At 39.1% G+C, this 13203-nt stretch overlaps 1 protein-coding gene across 4 annotated transcripts in view; it reads right to left on the reverse strand.

The window, feature by feature from the left end:
- PHKB (phosphorylase kinase regulatory subunit beta) overlaps positions 1 to 13203 on the reverse strand; it is a 229900-nt gene that overhangs the window by 125477 nt on the left and 91220 nt on the right. For all 4 annotated transcript variants that reach the window (XM_058674472.1, XM_058674469.1, XM_058674471.1 and 1 more), the window contains one exon: positions 1942 to 2005. In XM_058674472.1, the coding sequence (XP_058530455.1) occupies positions 1942 to 2005 (64 nt within the window). The remainder of the gene's footprint in view (positions 1 to 1941; positions 2006 to 13203) is intronic.

Here is a 13203-nt window from a genome sequence, read left to right on the forward strand (position 1 = left end):
CATCTTCAGTTTATCAGTACTTCATTCATAACAGCAGCAAGATACAATATTGATTTTTTTGGCAATAATTCTGTTAAAAAAATTGATTTTGCATGAAAATGTTTAATCAGATTCTATTATCATTATCTCTCTGTTATATGAGAAAGCTAAAACTTACATAAGTAATGGATCAAAGTCAAGGAACTCATTTGTAGAAATACAGAGCATAAAGTAATCTTAACTCTTGCTCCTACTTTTAAAAAAATACAATTAGTCTTGCCATATGTATCTATTTATCTATCTATGTACATGGGAAATGAGTAATCCAGGGTCATCATTTAGGGATCCAGATGAGAAACAGGTACTGTTCTCTTTCTAATCTTCTGTATAATCATTTCTCATGCCCTGAATACAACTAGAGCCCATCTGCTAGAGGAAGCTGGGGTGCAAATGGAAAAGAGCTTTGCGTTACCATATTGCAATTTGAAACTAATTAAATTCAAGACCTCAGATATATAAAATTTTCCCTGCCTAACCAAAAACTATGTCCCTTTTTGATACTTCCTTGTAGCTTCCTAAACTGTACCTTCATCAACTTAGGATTTTAACAGCTCAGGGTTAGTTATGATATCAGCTAGAAGCCTCATTTTGCCTGCGATCAAGGGAATTTTCACAAAAATGCTAAAGAAAATTAGGATACATTTTTGATTCAGACTGATAGCCTCGACATTACATTGCCTTCTCTTGACAAATCAGTCCATGGTCAGTTGATTAGAGCTTGATTAGTCCTTCTATCCCTTTGGAAAATGAGATTTCAGACATCTGTTTATAGGAATTGAGGGCGATACTAAGATCAAAATGTCCAATTCTCCGACTGTATATTTTACACAAATGTTGCTCTGCAAGAAATATCCAATGATATATATTAACTATAAGCAACCTGAAGACAGCTGAAAAAAAATGTGTTATCTAATGTCAATAAATACTTAAAAATGTGAAACTCCTAAGAAATGCATAAGAGATTACAGGGAAAAGTTAATAAATAAAACAGCGCTCTCAAGAGTTTGTTTTTTTTTTTTTTCAAAATTAAGTCATGGTTTTTAGTTAGAAAACTGAAATTTTCAAAAGAAAACCTGTTTAGGCATGAGCTATTACGTAAATTTCAGAGATTCTGATTATATTTTTGCTTTATTTTAACAGAAACTTATTTGCTTTTATTTCTTTGAAAGGCAGAATGACACAGCAAGAGGGAACACATTGGTTCACCTGCAAATGCCTACTAAAGCCAGGGCTGAGCCAGGCCGAAGCCAAGAACAAGTTACTCCATCCATCTCTTGCCTGGGTAGCAGGAACCCAGGTACTTGAACCATCACCTGCTTCCTTGTAGGGCTCAGGGCAGCAGAAAGCTGAATGGATGTTGGAGACAGGAACAAATTCCAGAACTCTAACATGGGATAGGGCTGGGGGGCAGATGGCAGGTAGAGGCTCTTTGCACACAGTCTCTTAAGGTGCTAGGCCCCATCATCTATCCTGCAAATAATTTATGACTGAATAGCTAAGTTAACTAAACTTAAATTTGAATAATCAAAGTTTTCATTTTTTAAAAAATATTTATTCTCTTTTTTATTATAAAGGCAGAGTTACAGGGAGAGAAGCACAGAGACAGATTCTCCACCTGCTGGTTTATTCCCCAAATGGCTGCAAGGGCAAGAGCTGGCTGGTCTGAAGTTGGGAGCCAGAAACTTCCTTCAGATCACCCATGTGGGTGCAAAGTGGGGCCCAAGGACTTGGGTCATCCTTTGCTTCTTTTCCCAGGCCACCAGCAGAAAGCTGGATTGGAAGTGGAACAGTTGGGACTTGAAATGGCGAATCAAACTGGCGCCCATATGGGATGCTGGTCTCGCAAGCAGAAGCTTGGCCTGGTATACCATGGCACTGGCCTCCAATGTTTTTATTTCTTACCTGGTTACCAAAAAGGTTGAATCCATTAATTGCTTCTAAAGCTGCCTTTGCTAAGCCAACAGAGCTGGAAGAGAAAAGAAAACACATTATTACTGTGAAATATCAGGCTACAAAATATGAATCATTATTTGTGAATATTCACAACCTAGCTTCTTTATTAACATTTATAACAACCTCTGTAACAAGAAGAATGTCTGAGAGACCTCATTCTGACATTTCACTATTTAAATTTTTCCTTTTTATTCCTAATCATTTTCTGGGAAAAATATTTCTAGGTTCATCCTTCATCTAAACTAATGATAATACTATTGATAGAAACAGCTTGTAATTCCAGTATCATTTCTGTTCACCAGCTCAACAGCACACACACAAAAAGGATGAAACTTAGTGGCGAGTGTATTACGTATTATGATGTACACACTAATTAGCAGGTTGAGCATCATTAGTTTGGATCAATATAACAGAGCTTTGGATGTCAACTCTGAGTCTTAAAAAAGACTTTTGCCAATGTTAAGCTTACCACAATGGCTTATTGTACTCAATCAAATATTCTTTTTCTGGGATTAAATGAAACAGGCATTGCTTTATTCACACAGAATCAGCTGATGAGCATATCTCTGATTTTTTGCTACATTCTTTTCTTTGTAATAAAATGAGTACCATTTACCTTAATGTCCTACTCTTTTGGCCTCTCAAATGTCGCATACAATACCACTGGATAATGGGAAAATCCATTTCATTAAAAACATAACAATTTTTTTTGTCAGTTTATAAATATCTGCAGATACATTTGATCCTATCTGAAGTTTATTTTACACATTTTTTAGGGTGCACCTTTTTATATTTTATTATTATTGCTGTTGTTTTATGATACAGTTCCATAAGCTCCTGGTATTTCCCTTATCCCAGCCCCAATTGCCCACCCCGACCTAGTTCCTCTATATCATTACTAAAGTATACTTCTTCACACAGTCATATGTCCATCATTGTGGGCATGGACAATGGCAGAGAGTTCAGAATCCTATTGTCAAGATATAGTAAACAGTTTCATTGTAAGTCCATCTTTGTCTGGAAGTAGAAATGCATACTGTATTGTATCCTCACATCTGGATGTTGGTCTCCATTTCACAGCTACTGTACATCCCCTCAAAGGAAAAGTCATAATACAAAATCAACAACAGAAAGAATAATAGAAATTTACAATGCCATGAAGTTAAATGACATGTTACTAGATATGACAGTCTCCATTACACAGCTACTATACATCACACAGTTTTAAATCTTACTCAAAGCAACTACATATGCCATTAACATCATTTAAAATTAATGGTATCACCAATTATGCATTAAAAACAAAAGCAAAACTGAGATTATAAAAAGTAAGGTCCCCAGAGCAGCAGCACAGCCGCATCACCCAGAACTTATGAGGAATGCCAATTCTTCCTCCTCTGAGTTCAATAATCAGCAATAAAAAGCCTGTCAAGTGTTTAATTGCATACTACGTCCTCAGAACAATTCTTCTAAGCTATTTATGTCATCATGACCTACATTTTTTGTAGTACTTTACATCAGCTGTTCTCAAGCAAATACTACTCTTCATTACAGGATAGTAAATAGGTCAGATACTTATTTTTAAAATAAATGGTAATGGGAAGATGCACTTGGCAAATTTTAGCTATTTTTTCACTAAGTATAACAAAAAACCATTGTCCATTATATATAAAACAAACACAAGAAGTCTCAGAAGAAGGTTGTTGAATAAAATACTGTCAGAACTTTCATGGATTTCTTTGCAACCTCTTCTGTAAACATGGTCTCATGCTTATAAAGAGGGAGACAACTGGGAAGTAACAACAGTTGTACACAAAAAGCCCCAATAAGAACCTGATCTCTGATCAAAAGACTGAAGAACATGGCTTAGTAAAACAGAACCTTTAGATCATAATCATTCAGGAAAGAATGATCCTATTTCACCGACCTCTGTACTCAAGAATCTACCGAGGCATTGTGCTCAGACCTTCAACCATTAGCCATGGTGTTTGCAGACAAGTACAAGGATGGCATCCTTGACATCTCAATCTGAATGGTAAGAATTCCTCTTCCCGCCATTCACATACATCAACCATCAGCTGTGACTCCATGAAGAGCCTCCACTCCCACTCATCAGCACTGAAATGAATCTTCCCCTCCCAACGGGACGGTATCGCAGCAGGTGCAATGGGAAGGTGACTCTCCTCCTATCACATAGACGGAGGCCAATGGGAACCACTGGTGACACAGTCCGAAAAGCTGAGGCCTAATAGGAAGCTAGGCATTCCTTTCAGATGCAGCAGCACTGAGCAGTCTCTATCTTGGATTTCAAACAAGAAACTTGTTCTTATATGCCCACCTGACAATAATAAGTTTACATGTCCCTCTTCATCCTGACAGAGAGGTGTCAAAAACCTACTTTAAAAAGATCCATGGTCTTAAGAATACTCAAAAACTCCTAAATTTCTAAAAACATTACTCATACTGGGAACAGTGTTGGGCCTCACAGCACACTAAACCATTGACTGTGAAGGCAGGGTTCTACAATAAAAAAGTCCCAGTTGCTATGCTTCCGATTCAACTCCTTGACAATGTGCCTGAGAAGGTACTGGAAGATGGCCCAAACACGTGGAGCCTGCCACCCACGTGGGAGATCAGATGAAGTTCCAGGCTCATAGTTTTGGACTGGTTGAGTCATTTGGAGAATAAACCAGAGGACGGAAGAGCTCTCTTGCTTCTCTCTCTCTCTCTCTGTCTCTTCCTTCCTCCCTATCTTTCAAACAAATAAATAAATCTCAGAAAAGCAAAAATCACTCATGCTAGAACCAGAAAAAGCACATATCAAATAAAAAAGGTCAATAGAGTTTAACTGCAAAAAAGATGTCTCAGTAAGGTTTTTAGAACTGAAAAATATAGTTAGTGGCGGGGGGGGGAAGCTCACTGGGCAGGCCCAATCGCAGAATATGTGTTCTAGACAAAGAGAAAACACAACTGAAAAAGACAAACAGAGATCAGGGACTGCAATAAAGATCTAACACTTCTGTCATTACATTCATTAAAGAAAGGATTAAGAGAGCAGTGTCCAAAAACACTCAGCAGAAAAACTGCCAATTACTAAGGGATAAGAAGTTATAGATTGAAAACGCTGATTTAAAATCAAAAAGAATATAATAAAAAAAAAATCCATGTTAAGAAACATAATGGCTTGTGAAAACTAAACACAAAAACAAAACAAAAAAATGGGGAAAGTAGCCAAACAAGACAGCTGGAGAGGAACAGAGTAAAGTGACAGTTATGATTACTTACAAGAAACCACTTGCAAGGCTAGTGGATAAGGCAGTTTGATAATTGAAGGACAAGAACTTCCTACTCAGTGTCTTATACCAGCAAATACAGCCTTAAGGGAAAAAAGGAGGAGAGAGCAGCAGGAAAGGTTAAAGTGCTGGACCGCCTGAGGCCGAGTGCTGCCTCCACCTTCAGCCATCTTTGGGCCAACACGCCTAGGAGGGAACTGACAATATCTCAAGTTCCTGCCACCTTCATGAGAGACCTGGATGGAGTGTTGAAAGATCTCTCTCTCTCTCTCTCTCTCTCTCTGACTCTACCTCTCTAGGTCATACTGCCATTCAAGCCAACAGATAAATACAAAAAGTAAACGACATTTTAGAAACTCAAAATCCAGACATTTTAAAATAAAAGAAAAATAAGGGGCCTGGTGTGATAGCCTGCCTAGTGGCTGAAGTCCTTGCCTTGCATGCGCCAGCATCCCATATGGGTGCAGGTTCGGATCCCGGCTGTTCCATTTCTCTTCCCTAGCTCCCTGATTGTGGCCTGGGAAAGCAGTAGAAGACGGCTCAAGCCTTGGGACTCTGCGCTCATGTGGGAGACCAGGATGAAGCTCCTGGCTCCTGGCTTCGGATCAGCTCAGCTCTGGCCACTGCAGATTGTGACCACTTGGGGAGTGAACCAGTGGATGAAAGAACTTATCTGTCTCTTTTTCTGTGAATGTTACTTTCCAAGAAAAATAAGAAAATCTTAAAGATGAACTTGTTAAAATGAAGAAAAGAAAGATGTTTTGCCAATAACAGACCTATCCTAAAATATTGTCTACACAGAAAAATCATTGAAAAAAAAAATTAAACTGATATATGAGAAAGCAAGATAGGAAGGAAAGGAGGAAGATAGTGAGAAAGAATATACGTAACTACAATACTGTGAATAATATGAAAATGTAAATATTCATACATAAGAAACTCTGTACTGCAATCAGTATCACGTAGCCAGCCCAAGGTTCTCTCCTTATCAAAGGTGCAAAAAGAACTAGGAGACAAAAGTGGAAATTGTCTTCTGAATATCTAGCATTCTAAAAGGAACAATGGCATACCTGGGCTAGAGTAAATGTTTATTTAGTTATCTCCATTTCAACTTTGTTTCCCAGTGCAATTCATCAAATAATTAGACTTAACAGAAATTCATAACTATGCTAATTTATGATCCAGTGGTTATTTAATTCTGTGGCAATGCATATTTACAAACTCAGATAACTCCTAGAGAGATATCTGAACAACAAATAAAATACACATTGTTAAAAGAATTAGGGAGATTTGAGCACGTCATAATGAGTGCTGGTTTGAGTCCTATCTGCTCAACATTGGAACCGGCTTTGTCAGTTACACCTGGGAAAGCAGCAGCAGAAGGCCACGTGCTCGCACGCCAGGCACCCACATGGGACACCTGCAGAGAGTTCCACGTGCTTGGCTTCCGCCTGCTCCATCACTGCTCAGTTCTACCATTCGGGAAATGAAGCAGAAAACAGAAAACTTCACTCTCTCCGATTCTCCCCTTCTCTCTGTAACTCTGCCTTTCAAACAAATAAACAAATCTTAAAAAACTTAAGATATTCTCAGAGATTAGTTTATTGTATTTTTAGGCATCAAATATATACATACTACACGACTATTATTAATCCAACACTATTGGTTAATGGTTGTATGAAAACATCTTTTGTTGTGAACTTACAAGGATGAAAATAAATTAGCATTTGCATGGGAGAAAGTGCATAAAAAAGTGATTTGTAACATAAATCAAAGTTTTTACAGAAAAGATGATGAGTTTGGATTAAGGCATTTATAACCCATCATAGAATCCACAAAAGGAACTCTCAGATGTGAGAAATAAATAAATAATCTCCTGCAATTAATACCATGCCTTAACAACATGAGCTACACAATCACATATCCTAAAAGAGCCAGGATATTACAGGACTGCAGCCTCAAGGTATGTTCATGAATTGTTCAAAATGATGAAAGCAATTAAAGTGAAGCAGAATAGGTCAATGGCAGCTTTTCTGGAAGTTCAATGACTGGAACATCAAAAATGAGCTAAGAGTAAACACGTAATAATTTACATCTAAAAATAATATGATATAGAAATTGTATATTTTATAATATGAATATAAATTATTAGATATAATAATCACTATATGGAATTAAAGCCAAGAAAAAAATCTTCAACTGAGTAAAATGGTCCCACAAGTTATTTATCTAATGTTCTAGTGCCAGCTTTCCCTTTTATGAAAAGTAAACAGAACATTAAAAAATCGAAAAAAACAAATTTTAAATATCATTGCTTTTAAAGCAAGTTTTCAAACAAAGTAACAGAGGGAATTATGTTCTAAAATGTAATCTAGAAGTTAATAGTTCAATAGTATTTCTTTTTACATGGGCACATGTCCATATAACTAACTTATTAAATGCAGTTTTTCATTCTTGCTTCCCAACAACCAAAAATCCGGTTAACGTTTGACAGTAAAATTCACATTCCATAATATTCATTTGTTTTCCAAAACAAAAAGGGATCGGTTTAAAGGTATCTTCAAAGAACAGGAAGGTCCTTAACATTACGTTAAGAGAAGGGAGAAATTAAAACATTAACATACTTGAATTAAATGTGGAAAGGAGTCCAGCTTTGTGGTGCAGTGGGCTAAGCTACTGTCTGGGACCCTGGCGTCACACAGGAGTGCTGAATTAAATCCCAACTGTTTCACTTCTAGTTAGAACTCCTGGATAATGCTCCCAGGAAAGCAATAAAAGATGGCCCAACTATGTGGGCTCCAGCCACGCATCTGGGAGACCAGGATGGAGTTCCTGGATGAATCCTGGTTTTAGCCTGGCCCAAACCTAACCATTGTGGTCATTTGGGGAGCGAAGAGTGACTCAAGAGATGGAAGATTCTCTTTCTCTTTGTAACTCAGCCTTTCAAATAAATAAATGTAATTTTGAGCTGAAAAATATACTATTTAAATATGTAACTGTGTGTTAAGAATTGGCACTAAAAACAGGCAAGATAGCATGGAGGAAAATAACAACTGAAGACGCTTCAAAAAGTTCATCAAAATGTATATAGCATCATAAAACCATGAATGGACTTAAAACTTTTTTGCACCAAAATACTTTTAATTCAGTTTTCCACTCTTTTTTCAAAAGCATTCTCGTAGAAATAAAAATAGAAGGATATGGAAAGACTTGCATATTGAACAGAAGAAAGAAGCCTGAAAGAGCTCTGGATACCCTAAGAGGTAGTGATACCTACTTCCGGTTACAGGAAAGTCAGGAGAAAAATCAGGAAAGCAAGGAATGGCAGCACAGGAAAAATCTCAAGAGAATCCTCATGACTCAGAGCAACAGCACCTTTCACTGAAGCCCTAGGAAGGTCGGAACTGCAGTTACAGTGGATTCTGCTCAACAAGTAGGGAGTACTGTTGAGATAAAACAGAACAAAGCTTCTGGAGTTTATCTAAGAAACGGCAAATAATTCAAGAAGTTGGATTGAAGAGATATCAGCAAATCTGAAGTCCAAAGTAGATCAACATGGATCTGAGCAAAGCATTAAACAAACCAAGGCTCTTGGATTTTTGCTATGCCTTTTTCACTCGCGGGCAGGTCCAAGGACCAGGATCAGACAATCTAAGCTCCACCGGGTCCCCCACCTGCGGGGTTCATGAAACCTGGCATGCACCTCGCATGCGGACACAGACACTACTGCACATGGAGAGTGTGTCAGTGTTGTGGGCAGTGGTTTAATATGCTGGGCCACAGTGACAGACCCTAAATCCAGTTTTGACTTACATTTTCAATCAGTGATGGGTTTATCAGGGCATAAACCAAAGACAAGTTGAAAAGCATCGTATATATTAATTCAAGCTGTCCGAAACTGAGAACAGCATAAGGAGAATATTGCATTAACTGTATAAAAAGATACAGTTCCAATTAGGCCAAGAGACTTCAAAGCTAATCTATAGCAGCAATTGACCAAATGCTATAACTTGATCCCAGCAGCAGCTATATATTCCATTACCCAGGTCTCGGTAAGGAAAAATACCAGCCTCCTTCCCATCACTGCCATCACTGTGTTCCTAGGCACCATGGAGTACAGTTCTCCTGCTGTTCCCAAACACATCCAACTGGCACCAGAAATGACATAGCAAAAACAGGTTTGTGGTGACCTGGACTGAGAAACATTTGGGAAAAAAAAAAAACTTAAAGTTCTTCGTGGGTGTTATAAAATATTATGCCATAGATAATTATCAATGGAAACCCATCATTCAAAACTAAGTGGCAAATGCCATTTCCCAGCCATCTGAACAAAACTGGTCTAGTACAATTAAGATTAATTTTGCAAAAATTAGCAAAGAATCTCACATGATGTTTTTTTCAGCCCTAAAACAAAATCCTTAATTGTTCAACTTGAGGACTGGTACCTCAGGGACATGAGAAGATTTAGAAAACTTTAGTTTTCAAGTAGGTTGTCCCAACAGTCTCACAAGGCTCTTTCTGAGTTCACCACATTTTTAAGACACAGAGAAACTTCTGGTGTACGTAGTTCATTCTTGGAACAGGTATTGTGGTACAGCAGGTAAAGTTGCTGCTTGCAATTCCTGCATCATATGTGATTTTGTTCCCTAAAGCTGCACTTCTCATCCAGCTCCCTGCTAATGTCTGGGAAAGCAGCAGAAGATGGCCCAATCATTTGGACCCCTTCCACCATGTGGGAGACAGAGATGAAACTCTTGTCTTCTGACTTAGGCTTGCGTCAGCCCTGGCCATTGCAGCCATTCGGGAAGTAAATCAGCAGATGGAAGATTGTCTCTGCTATGTTTGTTTCTGTGTGTGTGTGTGTGTGTGTGTGTGTGTGTGTGTGTGTGTTTCACACTCCCTGTCTCTGTAACTACAACTTTCAAATCAATCAATCTTTTTTGTAAAGATGATTACATGGTTGACCAGGGTGGGAAGCATTGAGGATTAGGGAAAAGTGGGTGAAATCATTGTTTCTTCATTCTCTATTTCTTCTCTCTGGAGGAAGGGGAGAGATAAGGGGGAAGCCACATCCAGCCTCCCCAGACGTCCCAGTACCCAGGAATAGGGACCCATCACCAATATCAACCCAGAGTCCCACTCTGTAGTGTGTATGTTCTGAGGGTTCTGATCAAGCGGTTTGGATAGTTCTGAAATTCTTTTTCTCCAATCCAAGGGTGAGGCAACACTCTCAATGTCCATTGGCTGACATAGTCGACCTCAAATCTCCATTCACCCAGATTTCTGCTGTTATTGTTTGCTCCAGTAGCTGTCCAATTTGCTCTGTTCTTCCTTTGCTACGGTGCTAAAGGGGCTACCATACTCTCCACGTGCAGCAGGGTCTGCCTCCACTCGCTGGCAGTGAAAAAGGATCTGACAATCTGAGTCCCATCGGATCCACCTCCGGGGATCACAAACCTGGCATGCACCTCACATACGGATCTCAGAACCCACGCCAGGCAATCAAAGCCTTGCCAGACTCCTGTCCCGGGGCTCAAGAACCCAGAACCCACCGCTCAGGTGGGCCAAGGGATCAGGGCCAGTCCACCTGAACCCCACTGGATCCTCCACTCACGGAGCTCAAGAACCCGGCACTGATCTTACAAGTGGGCCCAGGACCCGAGCCTGGCAACGGGAACCGACTGGATCCTCCACCCTAGAGGCTCAGAAAACTAGCACCCAATGCACAAGCAGGCCTCAGGACTCAGGCCAGGCACACCGAGCCCCACCCGGTCCCCAACCGTAGGGGTTCATGAACCCAGCACCCACCTCACACGTGGTCCCCAGGATCCAGGCCAGGCGAATCGAGCACCATCAGATCCCTCACCCCCAGGGGCTCACGAATCCACAAATCAATCAATCTTTAACAACACAAAAAATTTAATCTGAACCTAATGTCAGTGCGATCAGATCACTACATACGTAGGGAGTAGTAAAACATAAGGAAGAGACTTCAAAATGACAACTAAAAAATAAGATAAGCATTTAAAACGCAGCCTAATTAATCAGACTCACTTTCTTATAATTTGACTGATACCTAGAATGTTGAGAATTTGATTAGGAAGATGTCAGAAATATAATACTGATGGTTACCACGGTAACCAGAGGAGGGCGGAGTTCACCTCTGACCAAACCCAGAATGGATGGTGGAATTCTGGTGGGCCCCTCAGGCAATGAGACCACCGTTGCAAGAATGAGGGGCAGACCCATATCCCCACACTAATAAGGGCCATGGCAACCCCCATTTCGGCTTCCGTATCAAGGAGAGTTTAGAAAGCCCCTTCCCCGTCTCCTCCGTGCTCTTCTTCCTCTGCAGCTGGCTCCTTCACTTCTGCCCTTTCTGCTGCACGGGGAAGGGAAGCCCGTGACCGTGGTTCCCTGAAATAAAAGCCATCTCAATTCTTTTCATATAGTTGGCTGAGTTATTCTTTCCCTGGTGGTCAGCGAATGTAACAAATACTATCTTTCTATATTTACTGTCTCTTAGTTTGTATAATGTGTGAACTGAGCTTCCATACATTACTCGAACTTCCTCACTGGTTGCTACTGTTTTGTTTGTAAAAATGGTCAATCTTATAAAATATATATATATATATATATATATATATATATATATATATATACTTAAAGAGAAAGGTGTAGGAGTATCAGGTTTAATCCAAAACTTTTTTTTTTTAATTTCAGGCTTTGTTAATGGAAAATTCTTTTTAATGTGCAAGCATTCTAGCACTCTAGTTCTTACTAATGCCAAAGAGTCCCATCATTTAGCTAGACTAACTGAACCATTGGAATAACTTTAAAATTTGAAACTTATGAGCTTCATTGTATAGTTGAGAAAACCTAGGCACACAAAGTTTATAAAACCTTGCTTTTGGTTATACGTTGAATGATCTGGAGCAGTATTTACTTTAGTAAATATGTTATATCAGCTTATTTTTTATATGTGATTAGTCTGCCTGTTCAAAAAGTATCCAGCTGCAGGTACTTCTTAACCATTACGTTCTAAATTATTCCTTCTATGTTACGTAATTATCAATAACCCAAACCAGCTTACAGTGACGATATTTGCTTTATTTTTTTTTAAATATTTACTTGCTTCTTTTCATTGTATATGAAAGAGAGAGAAAATGAGAGATACAAACAGACAAGAATAGAGAAAGGCTGCTTTACTCCCCAAATGTGCACCAATATCAAGATTAGGTCGGCTCACGCATGGAGCCCAGAACTCAAAGTGGGTTTCTTACGTATGTAACAGGGAGCCAAGCACTTGAGTCATCATCTTTTGCCTACCAGGGTGAACATCAGCAGGAAACTGGAATCCAGAGCAGAACTGGGACTCAAACTCAGGCAGTAACACACGTGTCTCGTGCAGCATCGGAACTGCTGGGCCAAAGACCTGTTTCATTTCGTTTAGTACATCTTTTCCTAAATGTGTAGCTGATGAGCTACAATGTAGAACATGACTTCCAAGGCATAAAATTAGGATTTATTAAAATACCATGAATCAATAAGGCTATTTAAAAGTAAGGATTAAAGGAAATCCCTTAACAGTATCAGTCATCAACTATTGCTGTTTTTTCAAACACACTAAAATACAGTTCAAGATGTTGAGCACAGTGTCTACAGTCAAGACTGAATGTTGTATTACTGAAGGGTATAGGAATCTGTGGTTAGGATAAAAATAGCTCTAGAACAGGGAAGGAAATTTTACATGCAACGCATATACAACTGGAGCTTCAAACTTCCAATGTGCTTGACATTTCAAATTATATAATTTTGGAGTGGAAAAAGAAAATGATATGGTTAAGCAGAAAAACCCAACTGCAGACTAATGATAAAGGCTGCTGATATGCATAATACCTCAGGAGACTGGGCAAGG

This window comes from Ochotona princeps, chromosome 16 (genome assembly GCF_030435755.1).
Source record: "Ochotona princeps isolate mOchPri1 chromosome 16, mOchPri1.hap1, whole genome shotgun sequence".
Lineage (NCBI taxonomy): Eukaryota > Metazoa > Chordata > Mammalia > Lagomorpha > Ochotonidae > Ochotona > Ochotona princeps.